This window comes from Lichenostomus cassidix, chromosome 2, assembly GCF_008360975.1.
Source record: "Lichenostomus cassidix isolate B80296 chromosome 2, HeHo_3.0, whole genome shotgun sequence".
Lineage (NCBI taxonomy): Eukaryota > Metazoa > Chordata > Aves > Passeriformes > Meliphagidae > Lichenostomus > Lichenostomus cassidix.
This window is the reverse complement of record NC_139482.1, coordinates 103,094,031-103,114,432: the sequence shown is the minus strand read 5'-3', so window position 1 is coordinate 103,114,432 and position 20,402 is coordinate 103,094,031. Positions and strand designations below refer to the sequence as shown.

At 34.6% G+C, this 20,402-nt stretch overlaps 1 protein-coding gene across 2 annotated transcripts in view; it reads left to right on the top strand.

Moving 5' to 3' along the window:
* SMCHD1 (structural maintenance of chromosomes flexible hinge domain containing 1) overlaps positions 1-20,045 on the top strand; it is a 70,573-nt gene extending 50,528 nt beyond the window's left edge. For both annotated transcript variants that reach the window (XM_085052638.1, XM_085052639.1), the window contains 16 exons: positions 1,213-1,328; positions 1,783-1,844; positions 3,836-3,923; positions 4,333-4,464; positions 5,662-5,811; positions 9,167-9,293; positions 9,463-9,582; positions 10,798-10,883; positions 11,855-11,977; positions 12,245-12,435; positions 13,222-13,331; positions 14,648-14,718; positions 15,585-15,756; positions 17,638-17,796; positions 18,512-18,635; positions 19,628-20,045. In XM_085052638.1, the coding sequence (XP_084908764.1) occupies positions 1,213-1,328; positions 1,783-1,844; positions 3,836-3,923; positions 4,333-4,464; positions 5,662-5,811; positions 9,167-9,293; positions 9,463-9,582; positions 10,798-10,883; positions 11,855-11,977; positions 12,245-12,435; positions 13,222-13,331; positions 14,648-14,718; positions 15,585-15,756; positions 17,638-17,796; positions 18,512-18,635; positions 19,628-19,724 (1,928 nt within the window). In that variant the 3' untranslated portion in view covers positions 19,725-20,045. The remainder of the gene's footprint in view (positions 1-1,212; positions 1,329-1,782; positions 1,845-3,835; positions 3,924-4,332; positions 4,465-5,661; positions 5,812-9,166; positions 9,294-9,462; positions 9,583-10,797; positions 10,884-11,854; positions 11,978-12,244; positions 12,436-13,221; positions 13,332-14,647; positions 14,719-15,584; positions 15,757-17,637; positions 17,797-18,511; positions 18,636-19,627) is intronic.
* Positions 20,046-20,402: the final 357 nt, after the last annotated feature.

Sequence of the window (20,402 nt, the reverse complement as noted above, 5' to 3'; positions counted from 1 at the left end):
TTTGTGTAGAGGAGTCAAAGAATGATGGAGTGGTTTGGATTGGAAGAGACCTGAAAAAGATCATCTACCTCCGACCTCCCTGCTAAATAGACCATTTTCAAATGTAGTGTGTAGTAAATCAAGCAGGTTTTGAGATAGGAAGAGAATTAATTAAACAACTTCTCCAGGACAATAAAATATATATAGTATATATGACATTAAATTTTTTAATAACATTAGATAATAAATTCTGTATTAACAGCCTCATATTTATTAAAAAAAAATACTTTAACGTTCTAATTATTTGATTTACTGGTGATCTTGGGTGTACCTGAGGGCAGGTGCTGTAGTCTTGGAGGGAGTCATGCCTGAATTTTTCATGCACATCAAAGCATAGTCCTTCCCTAAAGTGCAAAATTCAATCCTGCATGAGCAGTGCAAGTTCATTTACATGCATGAATTCTACCTGTAACCGTAATGTTAAAGTATTTTGTTCTACCTTGGATTCCATTTTCTTCAGACCACTGCACTTTCTATGGGACATACAGGAAAAGTAAATTTTTTTAGATTGGGATACAAAGTGGCAAGTATTTTGACTGCAGAACTAGAGTGAAATGTCTCCCTATATCCTATTGCTAACAGATACAGATATCTATTAGAGATCCATATCTCTCAGTTTCTATCTGTGTGATCCTAGTCTGTAAGAAGTAGCCAAACTCAGCTTCAAATTTGTATTCTGATCCCTTGGGAAAATGGTAGTGGTGTTGGTACAGTCTTTTTACAGTTACTGTGCCTTTTTATCCAACAGTTGAATGGCTAAAGCACTTGGGAAGAAAGAGGGATATTTGGATTTCTTGTCCTTGAAGGAAGGAATCAGCTGCTAAGTGATACTCATTCCTGAGAGCAAGCAGCAGTTTGGCTTGCTGTCTTGATAAGAATGATAATCTGAGAAAGGTAGACTTGAAATTTTGGGATTTTTTTAAGGCTGTCACTGGATAAAGTAGGTGGTTTTTTTTTTCCTAAGGATTGTTAACTGGTCTGATGACAGGGCTAAGGAGAGAAGGCTTTTCATATCTGGTTTGAAATGCTTTCTTGTTTTGGCCCTTTTTGGAATGCTTGTTTTGTAAGTCTTTTTTCTCCTAAGTCTGAGGGAGACACAGAAATTCATTAAGTTTGAGCTTCTTAATTCCGACTAAAAATAATCTTCAAAACACATTGTCTTTCATCCCACAGATTTTATGGTTAGTGTTCTTTCTGAAGATGACACCATTATTAAAAATATTAATCCAGCACGGATTTCTATGAAATTGTGGGAAGCACAGAGCACCCGGGTTAGGACACCAATTGATGTAAGTCATCAAAATGCATTTTCAAAATGGGTATCAAAATGCCAGCATAGGACAAACATATTTATAGTAGAAACTTTCCTTCATGTGACTTAGATCTATATCCTGTTCTAGATTTTAAATAACAAATATTGCAGATCAACCCTATGTGTTTATCAGTGTCTGTCCTGTTACAGGTTGTTGGACTGGTCAAGCATCAGTACTACAGTAATGACAAAAATATTACTATTCTGCAGAACCTAACTCATGTCAGGGAGAGTATAAGAATTAGCCACACAGAATTTTGCAAAGAAAAAACTGTGGGAATTAAGAACATGAAAATAATGTCTAAAATATTGGCAGTCACATTGACTTGTTGTGGGCTATCAGTACTGCAAATCATTAAGTCTTGGTAGCATATTACAAGTTAAGTACTTTTCTTCCAGTGTATTGCATTAAATTTTTTGCATCTTTACAGGTCACAACTTTTAGCTGTAGTAAAGGGAAGGATGACAAGGAAGATAGCTTCTTCTACTTCAGGTATAGCAGCATTTATTTTATAATTACTGATAGAACTTACAGTTCTTACTTACTAGGTAATAAGTCTGTCATAGCATTAGTATGGTACAGAAAAGGTGAAAGATACAAGCAAGATGCAATGAGATGAAGAGTGAATTCTTTCCTAGATACTTTTGACATTTGTATGACCTGAGAGTAGAGAAGAAAACAGGCTGAAATAATATATCAATATATTATGAGAAATGCAGTGAGGGGACTTAACATCATCAGCTTGTCCCTTGTATAATAGCATTCCTTATTCTTTTCAATATTGCTTCAACTACTGTAGAATTGCAGGCTGGACAAAGCAGACTTAACTCTTTATTTGGTACCTTCTGTAGCTGTGCATCAGTCCTGAACCATGACCTTGGTCTTGTCAGTCTAGTAATCTTTTCTTGAGCTACTTATTCAGATACAGTGTCTTAGATGATCAGCAGCAGAGCTAGGGCTCATCATGAGCTGGTGCCTGGCTGCCACATTCTCTCTGCATCTATTTCTGGTAGACAATCTGTGGAATTAGCTAAATAGTTATGGTGCTACTGGCTGTTGATTCAAGCTTTTGCCTTCTGGGAGTGGGCTCTCCTTGACATAGGTACCTGTAGTTTACTAGTTGTCCAGAAATGTCCAGAATTAAAACTCCCAACTTTATTGAAAAATTTTAAAGGACAGTGGACACTGCCCATTAGCAGTTCTTGTAGAAAAGTACATATGACTTGTTGCTGCCAGTGTCTATGGCATCACTGTCTAGCACCTAGTTTCTCTCAAGCTTTCCTGTTCTTGGCATACTCTCAGATGGTTTTCATCTGTTTATCGCCAGTCAGTAACATGGATGCTGATATGCAGTCTTACATAGCAATTGTGTTATTTCTTCTTTTTTATAAAGTCTGCGTCTGTCCAGCCATGAGATCCTTAGATGATTATTTACTACTAAGTGTTTTAATGTATGCTGACAAGGCAGATGCTACTGTCAGTCTTAAGCTAGATGAAACGCAGGAAAGAAGATAGAATTGTTACCTCTGTATGTGAAATATAAAGAAAGAAAAGTCATGGCCTGTTCTAGAAATATTAAACCTTTGGGATTTAGTTTTTTTCAAGTTAAACATTCCAGAGAATCTTGCGTATTCTTGTCAAACAAAATGTGAAGAGACAAATTTCTTCATGTTATTGAAAAAACATGAAAAAACAGTTAAGATGCTGTATGTTGAAAACAAGAATCTCATTAATCAATTTAAGAGTGCCACATGTCATCCTTGGAGAAATACCTGAATTTTGGCTGTTTGTATGTCCTCAAAAGTTTCTAAGCATTTGTAAGTCATTTCTGTCCCCTGCCAAACACTGCAAAGGTCCTCCGGATGCCATGTGGCCTTCCTTGCTGGGTGTAGTTATAGCAGCAAAACCTCAGGTGTCAGGGCTTTTCTTTTTATTTTGATGGTAGGGGTTCTTTGCCAGCAGTCTGCACTCTGGAATGCTGTAAGGCAGAATGAAAACTCTTTTTTTTCTCTTACTATAGTCAACCTTGGCCAGTGGTCCAAGTTACCCAACTTTGTACAGTCTGACTAAGGAAGGAATTACCCACTCAGGCTTTATGTAAATTTTACTAAATTTGGAGAGAAATGGTTGTTGCTCCAGGTCTAAATATGTCTATGCTTTGTTCCAGTAGCTTTTTGAAAATTCTGAGTGGGAAGCTAAATGATGTAGACTTGCAGATTTCTGAATAATAGGGTCATGACGAACTTCCTGTCAGCTAGAAGAGACAAACTCTTGGAGTCTTTCCTCATTCAAGCTTCCAAAAGCCTTGTTCTAATTCTCAAGAAACTTTGATTGCCTTCTTGCTGAAGGAGGAGTATTATGCCTTAATAGGGATTTCTCACTAGTTTGGAGGACTACTCAGAGTTTTAATTGCTTGCATACTTAATTACTTGTGACTTTGACACTGACTCATATTTGTTTGGGTTTTATTTTGTTTTTTTTAGGGATAAAGTGGTTCCAGAGAGGGTGGGCACTTATATTATCCAGTTTACCTTTGCAATGGATAAGACAAATATGCTCAACAGTGAACAGGTTTGAATCTATATTAATTACGTGTAGCCAAGAGCACATAATACGGAATCATCTGGAAGACGCGTTATGATACTTTGTAGATTCAGAAGGCAAATACTTTAACTCGCAAGTTTTGCCAAAAACTGTATTTTTATTTTGATGGTTACTGACTTCAAACTGTTGATTATCCAGATATATTTTCATTAACTTTTATAACCCAACAATTTGATGAAATAACAGAGCTGCATAATTTGCAACCTAGCAGAACTGCTTTATGATTGTGCTAATTTATTTCAGGATTGTCCATAACTTTCACATACATTTGTTTTAGATTTTTTTGAGCAACCCAAGTGTGCAGGTGATTTGCAGTTAATTACATCAGTCTTTATTTTATTTTGTTTTATTTTATTCTTCCTCCTTTTTCTGCTAGGTTGTAGTTGAAGTTGTACCTAATGATCCTGTACGCTTGTTACCTGATTCTTTACCAGCTACTCCTGCAGTCTCCAATGTTCGAGCTCTTACCAGCCGTACACTGGTCAAGGATTTATACCTCCATTTAATGGTAACTATACTTCCATACAAAATCATAATTAGGGAAATATATATGATTGCTAAAACTATGTTGAATTTTGCTGTAAGGCATTGCTGCTGTTTCTTTGCAGATTACCTTCACAAAAAAAGATGTAAATCAGTGATTTTTCAGCATGTAACAGATCCATCTTGTCTCATTTATGTACAGATGACCAAAACTGAAATGCTTGGTCCTTGCTGTCAGGTATCTCAATTGAAATCCATGTCTTGTTGCCACACAAAAAAATTGTTTTGAGAATAGTTTCTAGTGGGAAAACACATATACAGCAAATGTTTCTGTCCGTGATTTTTCTTCCCAGAGATAGTTTCTCTTAGAAATCTTATATTACAAAAAAAGGTTTCTTGAACTTTGAGTGTTCAAAAGGAAATCACTTACCAACTACCACAGTAGCAAAGCAGACTCAGCTTGTAGAACAGGAATTTAATTTTATCATCAGTTAAAAAATATTTGTGTAATAGGAAACAAAGACTAAAAAACTAAAGCAACATCTTCTGCCCCACCCTTTCCTAGGCTCAGCATTGTCCTAGGCTCCTGTACCCTTCCCCAAGCAGTGCAGGAGGATGGGGAATGGGGATCACAGTCAACCCATAACAGCTCTTCAGCTCGTTTTTGCCAGTCATTTTTGCTCAGTTTCCCTGTTTTAGTGTGGATCCCTTCATGGGCTGCAGTCCTTCACGAACTGCTCCAGTGTGAGCCCTTGTCACAGGCTGCAGTCCAGGAATTATCCCCCTGGTTTAGCATGGGGTCCTCCGTGGATTTCCATGTGGGTCTCTGCTGCACCATAGTCCTTCATGGTCTACAGGGAACTACCTGCTCCACTCGAGTTTCCCCGTGAGCTGCAGGGCGAACTTCTGCCTGGAGCACCTCCTCCGCCTTTTCCTTCTCTCACCATCCTCTGTTTTCTCTTTTTTTCTCCCCTTCTCACCTGTCTGTGCATTTTTGTCCATTTTTAAATATAAAGAAATTCCATTTTGGCTGAGGGGCTCAGCTGTCCCTGCAGTCGATCAGTTGGAGCACTGGCTCCAGCCTCTCCTCACAGAGGCTGCTTCTGCAGACCCGCTCTGCTGAGACTGCTAGCACTGCCATATAAATCCAGGGCAATACAGAAATGGATTATTTAGCTCAGTTCATGTCCCAAACTAACTTTATTGTCTTTTTAACTTACAGGATGAATACAACAACCACACTGGACTTGACCTAGTTGGCAGAATAATAGCAAAAATTAAAAGCCCAAATGAAGAAGAAACAGAGATCCCACAGTTTCAGGGGAAAGTCAGTAAAATAGAGTTTCCACTGGAGGGTGGATCGGCTGAAATTGTAAGTGTGACTGAAATACACAGCTCCATGAACAGTGGTTCTAATGAGGCTCATTTTCCTGCAGTTTCAAAGTTATCTTGCACCTCATTGTGTTCTGTGGAGATTTAGTTTATATTCCCTTAGAGATAACTGGATAAATTATTTCTTCTCTGTTTGCTTGCTGATTTTTAGAAAACCTGAAGGAAGGGCACTCTTTAGACTGTTTATACTTGCCTAATGAGGGAAGTGTACAAGTACTCTCAGTTAGGGACCAGGACACTCAGGGAAAATATTTTCTTCATTTGAATTTCACATGTGAATAATACTTAAACAATTTGTAGTCAAACCATTATTACCAGTATTTTACATTTTTATTTATAGTACTCTCAGGCTGTAGTATCTTAAGGTCATTTGGGCTGACTTCATATATTTGTAATTAAATTTTGCCAGGCTTTCTTTACATTTTGTCAAGCTAAGAGGGCCTATATATATTTTGCATCCCACCTTCACTTGAAGAAGATAAAACTATCATATCTCTTTATGCTTTGTTTCACTCATTACTGCACTTGGCTTTTAAAAATGTTTTCCATTTTAGTTTGAATCTCTGGCATCATGCATATTCTGAAAGTACTGCATATTGTAGTCACATCACTGAAGTCCCTTTTTCTTCAACAAATACGGATCAAATTTTTAAAACCTGTCAGTTCCATCTGTCAAAGTTGTTATAAAATATAATACAAAGGCACAATGTAGAATGTGCACATGTGGAAAATCAGGAGCTCTTCAAAAGACACCAAAGAAAATCCAGCTGAATGCAGAGTTTCTTCTGAATGGAGTGGTCAGAGTCACTCTCTTAAAAGCCTACACAGAACTTCAGTTAGTAGTATTCTTGTGGTGAAAAAGTTTATATTGATTTTTGTTTTCAACTTGAAGTATCATGTAAGAATGGCAGAGCAAAATTATACCCCTATATCATTTGATTGTCACATATTTTACTAGTGTGACATCTGCAGAAGTCTTCAAACAGTTAGAAGGCATACTAAAGGAGGATCCAACTTTTTAAAGACATTTTTTCAGCCACTTTTTCTAACTCGCTCATTGGAAGCAGCTTTATGACAGACCAGCACCAGTGTGTGCCAGGTGAAGGCAGACACTGCATAGCAATAAGTACAAATTCTCCAAATACATCTTGGAAATCACCACCATTAGAATCCAGTAGAATCTAAAATCTGCTGATCCTACATACAAACTTCTTCATAATATATTTTGTTCAATACATGGACTGCTTTTATGGAGCTACATATGTGAAACTGAATGACACAGCATAAAAAATTCTCAGTCAGTTACAGTCAAGGACAGAAACATCTAGTTAACATGGATAAATGTTACTAATCTGCAAAACTCTAGTCTACTCTAATCCAAGGAAAAAAGTGATGAAACGTATGAAAAACAAGATAGAAAAATAAAATGCTGGGACCAAATAGGGGTATCAGATAAAATTAATATAATGATTAATTTATGGTACACTCTCGTGTTTCTCTGGTTTCCCTACCATGTTTCAGGAGTAGTAAATTAACTGGTTTGTGAGCACATTTTTCTCAGGCCGGTAGGGTTAAGAAAAGGTGCAAAAGTATAGCTAAAGGATCACCTATAACCACTGGTCTAACAAAACACTCTGCAAATCTTGCATTTACACCTATGGTAACAAGGTGTAAACTGAACACCTTTATATGGGTAATAATAACCCCATATGATCGCCTCTGACTGTTCAGATAAAATTACTGATTAATTTCTAAGACTCTTCACTTACACAGAAATAGCAATTTTTTATCTCCATGTAGTAGTAACCTATGCTGTTGCATAACTGTGACCTAAATTCTCCAATCTTACTTCAGTGACAAAGCTAACAACCTACTTAATGGAGGGGGGAGTGTGCTAGGGTTTTGGGGATTTGTTTGTCTGGCTTGTTTTGACTTTTTGTTTTTTTGTAAGCAGATGTTTTTTCTTTCTCTGTATGTATTCCTGATTTGGTGGGAGGTAGGGGGTCTTACATGCTACTTCCTTCTCATTACTGTGAACTAAAGAGATCCTGCTGCTTTTGGCAGTAACTTGTATTCCCCAGTCATCCATGGGAAATAATTGCATTTCAGTGAACCCAGTATCTCTTGCTCTCTTTAGGCAGTTTTCAGGCATCTGATTTATACTGAGTTCACTGACTTGAGACAGCTCACAAAACCCATGTGGAAAGGATTTGTTGGTTGTGATGCACTGTACTTTTCATATGACTTGTAATGGGGAGGGGAAGTGACTTACTAGTGTTCTTCAAGTATTTTGAAATTGTTCCCTTTTGTTTATAAAGACAATTATGTGCAATTAGCATGAATATAATGAAAGTGATAATCTGACTTGTTTACCCTTACTCACAAGTTCAGGAATACTAAACTTGTTTAAGGAAGAAAAATGTTTAGATTTTTGTTAGCATATATTTTCTAAGGAAAAGATATTTCCACTACAGACTTCTCCTGATACAATATGTAGCTGCAATATTTTTGAAAGCCATGAAGACTATCTTTGAAGGTTATATATCTATCTCTTCTTTTAGGCTGCAACCACCTCTCTCTTGATTTGGCCAGTTGAGTAGCAATTTCTACATGTTAAAGGTGGAAACAGTATGAGTTTTATTATAAGCATTTTTCATTTTATGCATGATACCTTTCCCAAAGTAACAGTGCATTTAGATAATACCTATACTAATTTAATTTCTGTTTACCTTTATGGTGTTATAATATTTCTCATGTTTATAAAGAAGGGCAAAGGATTTAGTTTATCTTTTCAATAAGGAATTATAAGAAGTTAAATGTTTATGATAGTGTTTGGACATATATTGTTCATTCACTTGGGATCTGCTGTCTATTTCCATGGTAACAGCAGTAACTTTAACTGAGCACTGGGAATAGTTTGTTTTTCTTTCTCTGCATTTATGCATTGGGTCTTTCTTTTTAATAATCTGTTTGCATTTCACATACTGAATGAAGTACACTGAGGAAATCTTGCTTATGAGACAATGCAGAGGATATTTTTTTCTGAGCATATGTCTCTGAAATGAAATATATAGCCAAAAATAATAAGACTTTTTAAACAGGTAAAAAGACAATCTTAATTCTTAAATAATAAAATAGCTAGTGCTATATCTTTGTATTTTATTGTTGTTTAATACTTAAAAAAGGCATTTGCAAGCCAATACTTAAAACTGTAGTAACACTGTAGAGACATTATGTGTTAAGTAACTCACAAGATTTAGTATCCAAATAATGTTTATTTTGTGCTTAATCTCAGGCATGGACATGAACTTATGTTTGTTTGTTTATTTTAATAGAATTTAGTGCTGGCTGAAGACAGTCCTGGAAGAGATAGCACTGAATATATTCTTGTCTTTGAGCCACATCTGCCAGCTTTGAAAAAATCTTTGGAACCATACTGTCTCTCATTTATGTTTTACAATGGTATGTTTCAACTACTCTAAAATATTTGCTTTTCCTTAGAATCAGCTACTTTTAGACCCATAATGTGTTTCAGAACTATGTAATAGCTTAATAGATTTTTGCTAATGTTTAAACCAGTTAAGTATGTTACTGTATTTTCTTCTAAAAGAATACATGCTTATTTCTGTAGATTCCAAGAAGCAGCAGCTGATGGCAACACTGACAAAGGAGAAAGACCAGTTGTCTAAGTCCATAGATCTTTACAGAAAGATGTTTGATACTACTAATCAGCTTGTAGCTGAAATTAAATGTAAGTTCAATCAAATATGTAAATAATTTTTCTGGAGATTATATTTTTTTCTTATAATAATTTTGAGAATATAGAGAAGGGGAGAAAAAGCTGTATTGAAATCATGGGACCCAGTAATTAGAGAAGATAAAAAGGACTGTATATCTTGCAAGGAAGCATATAATTATTTGGATGTACCTACCTATAAAGGGTCTTGATTTGAGGTAGAATGTCTTATGTCAGAATTGTGAAAAGGAGGAATGAAACATTGAAGTTGGTGATCTGATTCTTTTTATCCATGACTGCCTTTCACTCCCATCCTTGCATGCTCGTAAATCTGGAAATTCAACATCTTTGCATGCTCATACATCAGGAAATTTAACAGGTGCCTAGAAACAATTTGAGGAGAATGAGCTATAGATAATCCTCTTTAAAAAACGTAAAGATTTCAAAATGTTACTTTTTTCCCCTCATGTTTGTATACGTTATTCAAAGTGCTGTGTAGCAATTCATTGTTTTTGTTCTTTAGCAAATATAATCCTTTATGAAGTTTTATTTAACTGCAGAGCAGTGTGAGGGCACTGGTTTATGGGAATGGGAGAAATGAAGGAAGCTTTTTTTGAAGTGTTTTTTTTTTGTTAACATCCTGCCTGTTGATCAGAAGGGTTTTTATTAAAGGCATTTTGAATTTTTATTTTAAGTAATTGCTAAGTGTAAATAAAGCAGACTGGCATTAGAAGATGTTGCTGTTTCTTGTAATTTTAATACTGTGTATTTCCATGCTGAATGGAAAGTCCTGAATTCCGGTGTGAAAGGCATAAAAGTTTTGTTTTGTACTTGTAGAGTAAGTTAGAGTACACCATTATACTTTATGCTTAAGTTATATTTTCAAATTTAAATATGTTTTGAATACAGAGTAGAAAGAAGCAGCACACTTTATTACTCATTATTTAGAAAGATAATTGAGGATGAAAACTAAAACCAGCTGGCATGCTCAGACTGATATAAGGTCTAGGCCCCTTTGCTTCTTGAAGCTGAAGGAGGGGCATCTGCTGAAATTTCTTAGAAACTATACAAATCACAAGATCTTTGTGGAAAAATTTTGATATTCTATGCTGAAATTAAGAAGTAGATAAGATCAGTTGCAGCTGGCATAATTCTGGAAAGTTGTAAGAAATTCTGTGTTTCATTGCTTTCTAATATTTCCTTACTCTCTTTTGATTTTATTCTTTTCAGGTCAGGTTAAAGAAGCTGAAACAAGAGAAGCTCTCCTGAAGAGTGAACTGAAAAAGCACCAAATTGAATTACCACAGACAAACACAGTATGGCTCACTTCTTACTAAACTCCATTAATATCTTTCAGTTTGAAATGAATCTATAATATTGCTGAATCACATCTGTTACCAAAACTGTGAAAATTTAAACTGTAGGAAAATTTATGGATCAATGTCAAACTTAAGATTTTTTTTTTTTATTGTTCTTTCCATGTGAGGATCTCTTAAGAAACTGCTAGAGAAATAGCAAAAACCTTCTCTTTTATATTCTGATCCTGTTTTTGCATTTCTGCTAAGGTTACCAGTGTTACTGGTACTGCTAAATTTTATAATGGGTTTTTGCAGGCTGATTAGTATATACTTGTATGTATTCTAGCATAAGTAGGCCAAAGGAAAACACATCTTTTCAGGAAATCAGAGAACCAAAGTTCATGTAAAAACAAGTGTTCAAATATTCAGGGTTATGTACCCCACTGGTAATTTCCTGTAAAGATCCAATTATATTTTAAAGAAACTTTTTAAATGTTTTCAAACTGCTAACATTTGGGAGAAAAACCACCTATGTAATTTTTTTTTTTTATGTTTGGCTCAAGTAAAACCAAGTTACAGTCATTAATCATAAATCAATAGAATTAAATTGCAGTTACAGTAATGAAGATCACCCTGCTGGCTTAACTTTTCAAGCCTGGACATAGACCCCTTCTGAAATGTTTTCTTTTTGTACATTCATGATTCTCTTCATGCTGTTTTAAACTTTCTTCACTTTTGTTTCTAATCAAGCACTGATATTCTTTGTGAAATGCTCCTTGAAGTCTTTAAAAAGGAAAAAAAGAAAAAAAATGAAGTGATTAAAAAGTTCAGTCACAATTACAGTGAGCTTCTCCTTTGCTCTTGTCTGAGCACAGTTTCAGATTATTGCATGTTATTTGTTAGAAAGTTAATTGATGGCAGGTAAGATAACTACTTCTGCTTCTCGGTCCAATAGTATATGCTTGCTGATACTAACTTTTCATTCTCAGCTCCAGTATGTGGATTCTCTTCTGAAAAAAAAGATGTTGGAACAAGAAGGAGTAATGAAGCAGCCAAGGAGAACTTGTACCCTCCCAAACTATCCAAAAGGCAACCAGGATATTCTAGGCAAGGTGAGTTTTCTCTCAGGGAGCCTTCTAATGAGTTTTCTTGGTTCCAGAAAGCGGTAGTGATGAAAAATTATCAAACAGAATAGGCAAGTAATTTTTGGGGAGTATTAAAAAAAACGTAGCATTGACAAATCAGATGATCAGCTCCTGTAACAGAGCCACCAACAGGGGATTAAATGCCTGTCTGAAGTTGCAGGATTATTGTGATTGCCATGAAAAGGGGAGGTGGTCTTGGTTTCTGTTTTGACTGTTGTAACTTCTGTGGTACAGATTGCACATTTAGCTCAAATCGAGGATAATGAAGCAGCAAAAGTTATCTCTTGGCACTTGGCAAGTGACATGGACTGTGTCGTCACACTGACCACGGAAGCTGCTCGTTCTATCTTTGATGAAACTCAAGGTCGACAACAAGTATTACCCCTTGATTCTATTTACAAGAAGACACTCCCAGATTGGACCAGGTAGAGAAAAATCTATGAAAGTTTGGCATTTGTATTGCATACTGCTTGAACTCTTTTTTTCCTTTTTTTTTTGTCTAATTTGATTTTTAAACTTTACTCCATTGATGTATAAAATTTCTGCGTTCATTATAATAGCAACAGTAATGTCACTTGAAATGTTAGGTGAAATCTTAGCTTTATGTCTTTAACTGCTGTGTTATGTGTTATGTTCTTTATTTATTAAGGTGTTTTTATTAAAAAAGGAAGACAATTTACTTTTTTTCCTTCTTCACATCTACATGTTTTCTAGAGCAGGAAATTTTTTTACATAATTCTAATGCTTGTAGTCAGATTATGACTTAAAAATTCTGTTTGAGTACATTTCTAAAATAATCTGTAGTTGTAGAAATATTTTGCTATTTCAGTTGCATGAAAGATAAGTATTTCTGTTCCTGAAAATAATTTGCTTATGAAAATGATTGCTAATATAATAAAAATGCCCTTCAGAAAAGATCTGATGTATAGATATATTTATAAGGTTCAAAATCTCAGTTTTTATAATACAGTGCATTAAAATTTGTCCATAAAATTAATCAAATGAATTTGTTAGAAATAATGTCTCATTACAAATCAGTGTTTCACTAAAACATCTTTAATATAACTGGCATTTCAGTTAATGATGGGATCATTTACCACCTCATGTGGAAGCATTATGATGCTTTCAATTCAGTTGGAGATTTCTGACTAGAATAAGGACAAATTGCTTTCTTCTTTTCTTCTCCCTCACTCTCCCCTTTCTTTAACCAGACCTTTACCTCACTTAAGAAATGGAAGAAACTTCTTCAGACCTATTGGAAATCCTGTATTTGCCAGAGATCTGTTAACATTTCCAGATAACATTGAGCATTGTCAAACAGGTAAATGATATGAAAGAAATCATTAATAACTTCTTTCTTTTAAAAAATGAAAGATGGAAACATCACAAATAATAATCATTCAATAATCTTCATTGATATGTTTGCAAATGCCAGTGTACATTGCTCCTGAGTTCTGTCGGTAAAAATAGGAGGGCATTAGCATTAATTATCTGTAAACAAAAGTTGTGAAAATTTGAACAGTGAACACTTTCTTCTGCTTGTTGTCTTACTTTCGTTTTCTCTACTCAGATGTACTACAGTTTTTTCCTTAAATTCCAGCAGCATTATCTTGTTTGCAAGCTCTTTAAAGCAGAAACTGACAATCATGAGATTAACTTTATAATCTCATGTTGCAGAAGTTACTCCTTTTGTTAGACTGTTTTTCCAGCTCAATTCTCTCAAAAATGTATAATGCATAGATTTAAGTACACACAGACTGAACTTGTATATGTTATGCTTAAATAGTTTAATAGTTTTAAGAAAGCTTTCAATTTTTATTGTAGATGTCAGTTTAGGGAACTATCATACTCTCGCTCTTTTTAACAGCATAGCAATCCCTACCTTTACTTACACTTTTTTTTTTTAAATTAAGTAGACCTGGTCCCTTATATGGAGGGTTGGAATCTGTAATTACATCAGTAATTTTTACACTTTATTTCGTGACTTCCCACTATTGAAGTATTCCACTGTACTGTTAATAAAGACCAATTTTTAGTCCCATGCATTTTTAGGACGTTAGATATTGAGAGACTTTAAACTATAACTTCTTCATGCACCTTGGGGGAATTGGAAAACCACATTGCTTGACTATCTCATGCATGACTACATTGTTAGACTTCACATGAAACAGTCATTTATTAGCTGGAGAGTTTTAAGTTCAGTTAGATCATTGGCCTGTGAATGGTTTTTTTTCTTTCATAAGCCATTGAATATTAAGAAACTGAAAACAAAATTCAACCTTCCAGGAAGACTTTTTAGAAGTTATCACTTGTATAATTTCATGAAATGGGATTTTATTATGTGTGTCCTGATAAATGTAAAGTACCAAGAGAGTATTTTATTGGAAAATACAGTCAATTTTACCAAATGGCAATTAAATGTACTAATTTTTTTCCTCTATGAATTCTCTGATGAAAGCAGAAGATTGCATATCTCAACCTCAGAATAGAATTTTGTTGAAACAAAAATTATTTACATGCTATTTCCCTTGCACTTATCTTAAAAGATGTAATAATGGTGCCTCAGAATTGACTTTTCAAGATTCAAGTTATTTTGCTCCAGAGAAATTTCATCATTCAAAAACTTACATTTTTCAGTGTTCGGTATGCTCTTGGGTGACACTATCATTATAGATAACTTGGATGCTGCCAACCACTATAGAAAAGAGGTATGTTTTAATTATTCTGTATATTTTATAATATAGATTTATTGCATTGCTGCATATTTAATGCATTACAAACTTGGAATAATTGTCAAGTTTAATGCTGTGTTATCTGTAAGTCTGCTTACTATCTGTGGGTCTCAAAGCACTTTTAATGAATGAAGTCTCTGTTATTGGCACTGACAAAACTACCTCCATTCAACAAATTCCATTATGTGAAGGATGCCATGATACATTTGGGACCATGTTTCTAATGATAAGCATTTTCAGTTTTGCTGTTAGTGTTAAATGCAAGTTTCTCTGTACTTAAGTAGTCACTGTATGTATATTAAAACACAGGAGTCTAAGGCATATGATTAAATTTCAGGTCCATTTGACTAAAAACTTGATGTGAAACTTACTAGATCTGTTTGGGACCCATTTTATTTAGGTTTAATGGTACACATTTTAGCAGGCAGGAGTCTCTGAGGAAGTCATGACACTGGGCACTTTCCCTTTCAACTCATGATTTAGCTAGAATCTAGATAATGATTCAGCCTAAAAATGTAGAACTGTACTGACTGCCACTGCTTCTTTGTATGTGTTGATAATCAGCTTTTTCCAGTTACAGATCTAAATTCTTCCCTCGGAGTTCTCATAAAATGAGAAGACAAACCCAAAAAAGCTGGTCTTCATTATTATTGACAATACAGCTTAATTTTAATATATGCATTCTATTGCTTGAAAGCACAATCAGGATGTGAAATTTCATTAAATATGTTTTCATTAGGGAGCAAGCTGCATTGCAGTTGAAAAATGCAAAGCTTCACAACAGCATTACTTAGATTTTCTGAGGAGTTACTAATGTATTATCACTTTTTATACCTATGTAGGTTGTAAAAATTACACATTGCCCTACCTTGCTGACCAGGGAAGGAGACAGGATTCGCAGCAATGGAAAATTTGGAGGCCTGCAAAATAAAGCTCCTCCAATGGACAAACTCAGAGGAATGGTATTTGGAGCACCAATGCCAAAACTTTACTCCACCTTTTCTGGACAGATAGGTGGGTTTATGAAGTCATAAGAATACAAAACTTACAAAATTACATTGCTTGATGTTTTTTATTCTCTTAAGTAATACAGAAAGGAAAACTTCAATTTACCTTCAATAAAGTTATTTTAAGAAATAGGACCTGTACAATGTTCTGTTCATGAATTTGCCTTTACTTAAAAGTGTATAACTATTACATTTCCTGAAATCTTAAAAAAAATAAAAAGATAATCCCCTTTTTTCTTAGTCTTATTAAAGGAGTATAAGCAGTAATAATCATTCAAACAGCCGGCATGAGAAGCTTGAGCTGATTGAATTCCAGCATCATTGAAAAACAAGTTTCAGGTCTTTCTACTCTGGAAACACCATAATCAATTTAGAATGTCTTTCTGTGCAAATGAGCTCTATGAAAAAATGGTAGAAAAAATCCTGTTCTCGTAAGAGAGAATATATCATAAGCTACCCTGTTTCCTGTGGGATGACTTCTATGTCATGTGTTGGATTCTTAGTTTCAGAATAAATGTTATAAATTAAGTTAGAAGATGCAGTTTCTGGTCAGTAACAGCTGACCTGACCAGTGAAACACTGAAAAGTCTTACTTAAAAACAAGATTGTTGTTAAATACTTAAGCTTCATGTCCTTTCTTTTGAAAATTATCCGTTACAGTTTATCTGTGATAGTGCAGTGGAGAGGTGTGGGGAGAGAGCAAATAAGGACTAAAAAGATCTTTCCTTGGCATTTTAGTAAAACTATATTACATGTAGGAAAAACACAGTAAGCACGTCAGTCACAGTCTAAAATACATTGTGTTTAAGCACTCTTTTTGTGTGTCTAGCAGCATGTGTTCAATTGTTGGACTCAGTTATTACCTAAAACAAATTAAATTGGAATTTTCTATATTTTAGTACAGGAGCAATCACGGTAGAAGAAAAGGGTGTGGTTTAATTTCACTTAGATACTAGACATTTAAAGGTAAATCATAGTAAAATTCCATTTAAAGGGCAGCATCTTATTACACAGGGCTTGTTTTGAACTTAATTTCACACTTAGCATTAGTTCTGACATGCTCTTTTTCAATGTTCGTAGCATAAAAGTTGCTTAATCTGTTATTATACTGGCAAGGTACTGGTAAAATAAGCTGTACTAAGAATTTGCAGTGCCTTTCATCACTCTGCCACAGTTCTCTGTGTGAGAGCTTTCACCCCATGGCAAACTTGAAGTCATTTAGTGTTCAGTTAAGCTTTGTGCAGGATACCTCATACTCAAAGTAAAATGAATGAACCCGGGCTAACATGCTTGAACTCTTCCTTTATTCCTTGATGTATTTCTTCAGTGCCTGGACAAGGAAAAATTTTGTCTCTTACATATAAAAAGGAAAAAGGATTGTCATCAAAATATACCATTGTTTATCTGCATCTACTTGATTAGATTCCATAGTGGGACAAAGTGAAACTCTGTAAATATTCTCTTGGTCCACAAGGTGGAATACAATTCAAGTCAGTTATACAAGCTTCTGCTTTGTAGCACTGAAAACACAACATGCTATGAGCATGTCATGTCATCCGAGGTAGAGAATTCCACTGGAGCACACAGGCAACAAGATGTGTAAAGTGATACCAGTGTCCCCCATCATTTTCAGAGCTTGGTGGTATTTTGCTGTCATCTAAGATACTAACTCCAAAAGAGGAATCAAAATATTAGATATTCTTTTTTTACAGTCATTTTAAGAGCAGCCGCCAATTCACCACAAGTTTGGATGTTTTCTTAAGTAGTGCTTTTGAAAGATATTTCTTGTGGATTTATACATTGCCTTGGTTGTATTTGGTAGAATTCTAAATCAAAATGGCCATTTATTTATTGTTTTCTGGGTTTTTTTTTTTTATTCCTCAATTAGATCTTCTTCAGCAATACCGTGCAGCAGTGGTTAAACTTGATAGTGTGAATAAGGACCTTGATTTACATTTGCAGTCACTGAACACTCCAGAAATGCAAAAGAAAAAACAGGAACTTGCTGAACAAGAGAAAAGCCTCAAGCTAATAAAACAAAAATTGGGTAGGTTATTGTATTGTAATTTTGGTGTCCGAAAGGAGGAGAACAGTTAACTGCAACCAGATGTATTCTGCTCTTACAAACTAAGAGGTTCAAAGTATGAATAAAGATTGTTAACATTATTTCATAGCTTAGAGATGTCACATTTTAAGGAAAGAATAGAAAAACTCTATGTAGTAGTATGATGCTGTGGCTATTGTCTAGAGCAGCACTGCCCTGTGTTGTGATCAGCTAATTAAAATGTGGTCAGTCAGTGTCCTGTGGACATGAACCCATGATCTCACTAATAAGAGATTATATAACTATTAGTGTGGCTGGCCCTGTGCTACAGAACATTGGCATGCTTTTCAAAATGACTGTGTAGTAAAGAGCTGAATTGCTTTTGCTAAGGAAACACAATCAAAACATTGTGCTATAAAAAGAAACACCCCTAAGTCTGCAAGGATTGTCTTAGTTACAAATGTTTTTATGTCAATATCAAGGAATTTATGATATTTCAAAATATATTTTAAAAATCAATATTTACTCTGTGACAGCTATAAATAAAGCAAATAGTTTTAACTGTCATCTTTGAACTCTGTTTCAGATATAAGGTAACCATAAAATTTATGACATTCCTAAAGTCTTACTTCAAAGGTTTAACTCTCTTGTTATAGGACCTGCTTATAACCAGCAGGTTTAATTTTTGTATTTGTTTTTATTTGCAACTTTTTCATAGGTATGAGTCCTGCTTTATCAGATAAAGGCACTGAATCATTACTTCAGCCTATAATGCTAGATATGTCTGACACTCCCACTCCTCCCAAAAGAATGCGAAGAGAAATAGTGAAAAAATTGTACAGGTACGTCTTTTCTGAATTTAGTCATTATTTTCCCATAATCTGAATTCAAAACAAAAACTAGTTTATTCTGCATGTTTTTTTAATTCATATTTGTATCCAATAAGCAACAATGAATAGAATTTGCATAAAGCTGATTTTCAAGTTAATTTTTAATTTCCTTGAAGATTCTGCTGCTATTAAAGCCTCATATAAAGATTTGCTTACTAATTCTAATTCTGTTTTTCTTTATGAACTGATTGATTGGCATCTTCATGCATCATATTCCCCTTATTTTTGGGTATATTCCACACTGTTACACCCCACAACTATATGAGAAGGGTTAGTCTGTAAACTCTTTTAAGATCTGCTGTCAAATACTGGATAGATGAAGACAGAATTATTCTTACAGAATAGAGTAATTCTTACACTATTTTTTTCTAAGTAACTGAGCTGAACTGGTGATAAAGTATTTAACACAGTTATCTCTTTGCCCATGTATCTGTTCTTGTTCCCTCTGTGGCTAATGAGCATTTGAACACACACACACACACACACACAATCTGGGAAATCTGTATGTCTGTGTCTTTAAAGTGCAGTGAAACTGATGTTGCCGTTTTTCATGTCTCTCCTCATGACTGCATCATTATCTTTACTGAATTATGGTTGTGGTTTTGAGATTATTTAAATCTTAACAAGTAGTGTTCTGTGACTCTCAGAGCAAGTGTTCACTGTATTACTATGTCTCTTTATTTTTTCTATTTGTTAGTATTTTAATTTTTACCTACATACAGAACTGAAGTGGTTATGTATTTAAACTATCTAATATTAGCCTGATGCTATTATTCATTTTAACAAAATAAATACAATAATGAGAAGCTGTACACAAATATGGGATTTATATTGTTTATACTACTGGGAACTCTGTGCTACATATATATATATATTATTTATATGTACATATATATATATAAGGAAAGCTTTGTTTATAAGCCACTGTGCTATGTTTTGTTTAGCCCAGAAGAATGGATCTCCTGTCCTGCAAAGCAGCAGCAAGTGCTGCAAATGGCCTCTTCAGAACTTAATGGAACTTCACGAAAAAGAAAGGCATAGACTGATCAGACTTGCTGGGAAAAGCAATGTATTGAAAATGTGAATACATTCAGTTAAAGGAAATACTCATGTTGTATTAACATAACTCTGAAGATTTTTATACCGATAGAAGATATAAATGTATTTCAGTTAGTAGTTACGAAAGTTTTAAGTATTTAACACTGATAGCCCAATTTTTGTATAGTTAATTTTCATTTCTAAAAGCTTTCAGAGTTTTTATGTTCATGTGTGGAAAAGAAAGTTTAAAATATATTCTTTTTTATTTATGAAAAAAAGATCTTTTCAATAAAACTGCTTCAGTACAAAGCATTGCCAGTACAATCACTTGTATTGAATAGATTGTGTCATGAAATGAGATTTTAATTTTGAAAGCATCCCAGACTGTCTTGGGGAAGATTGTCAAAGGTCACCTTTAATGATCTAAAATCACAAAGATTTTAGTGATGAACAGGGCAGAAAAGGACTGGGCATGATTAAAATTTCAGCAAGGGTCAGAGCAAGGAGCTGGAAACAGACTTGACTGAAAGATAAAATAGGGCAAGAGTAGAAAGCGAAGCTTGAGAGAGTATAAAATATTAGTTGAAGCCATATAAATAAAGAAAACAGGAGACAGTGTTCAGGGGTGTGGATGTATTGGTTCACACCTGCCTCAAAGAATTTCTGCCTCGGAGTGAATAT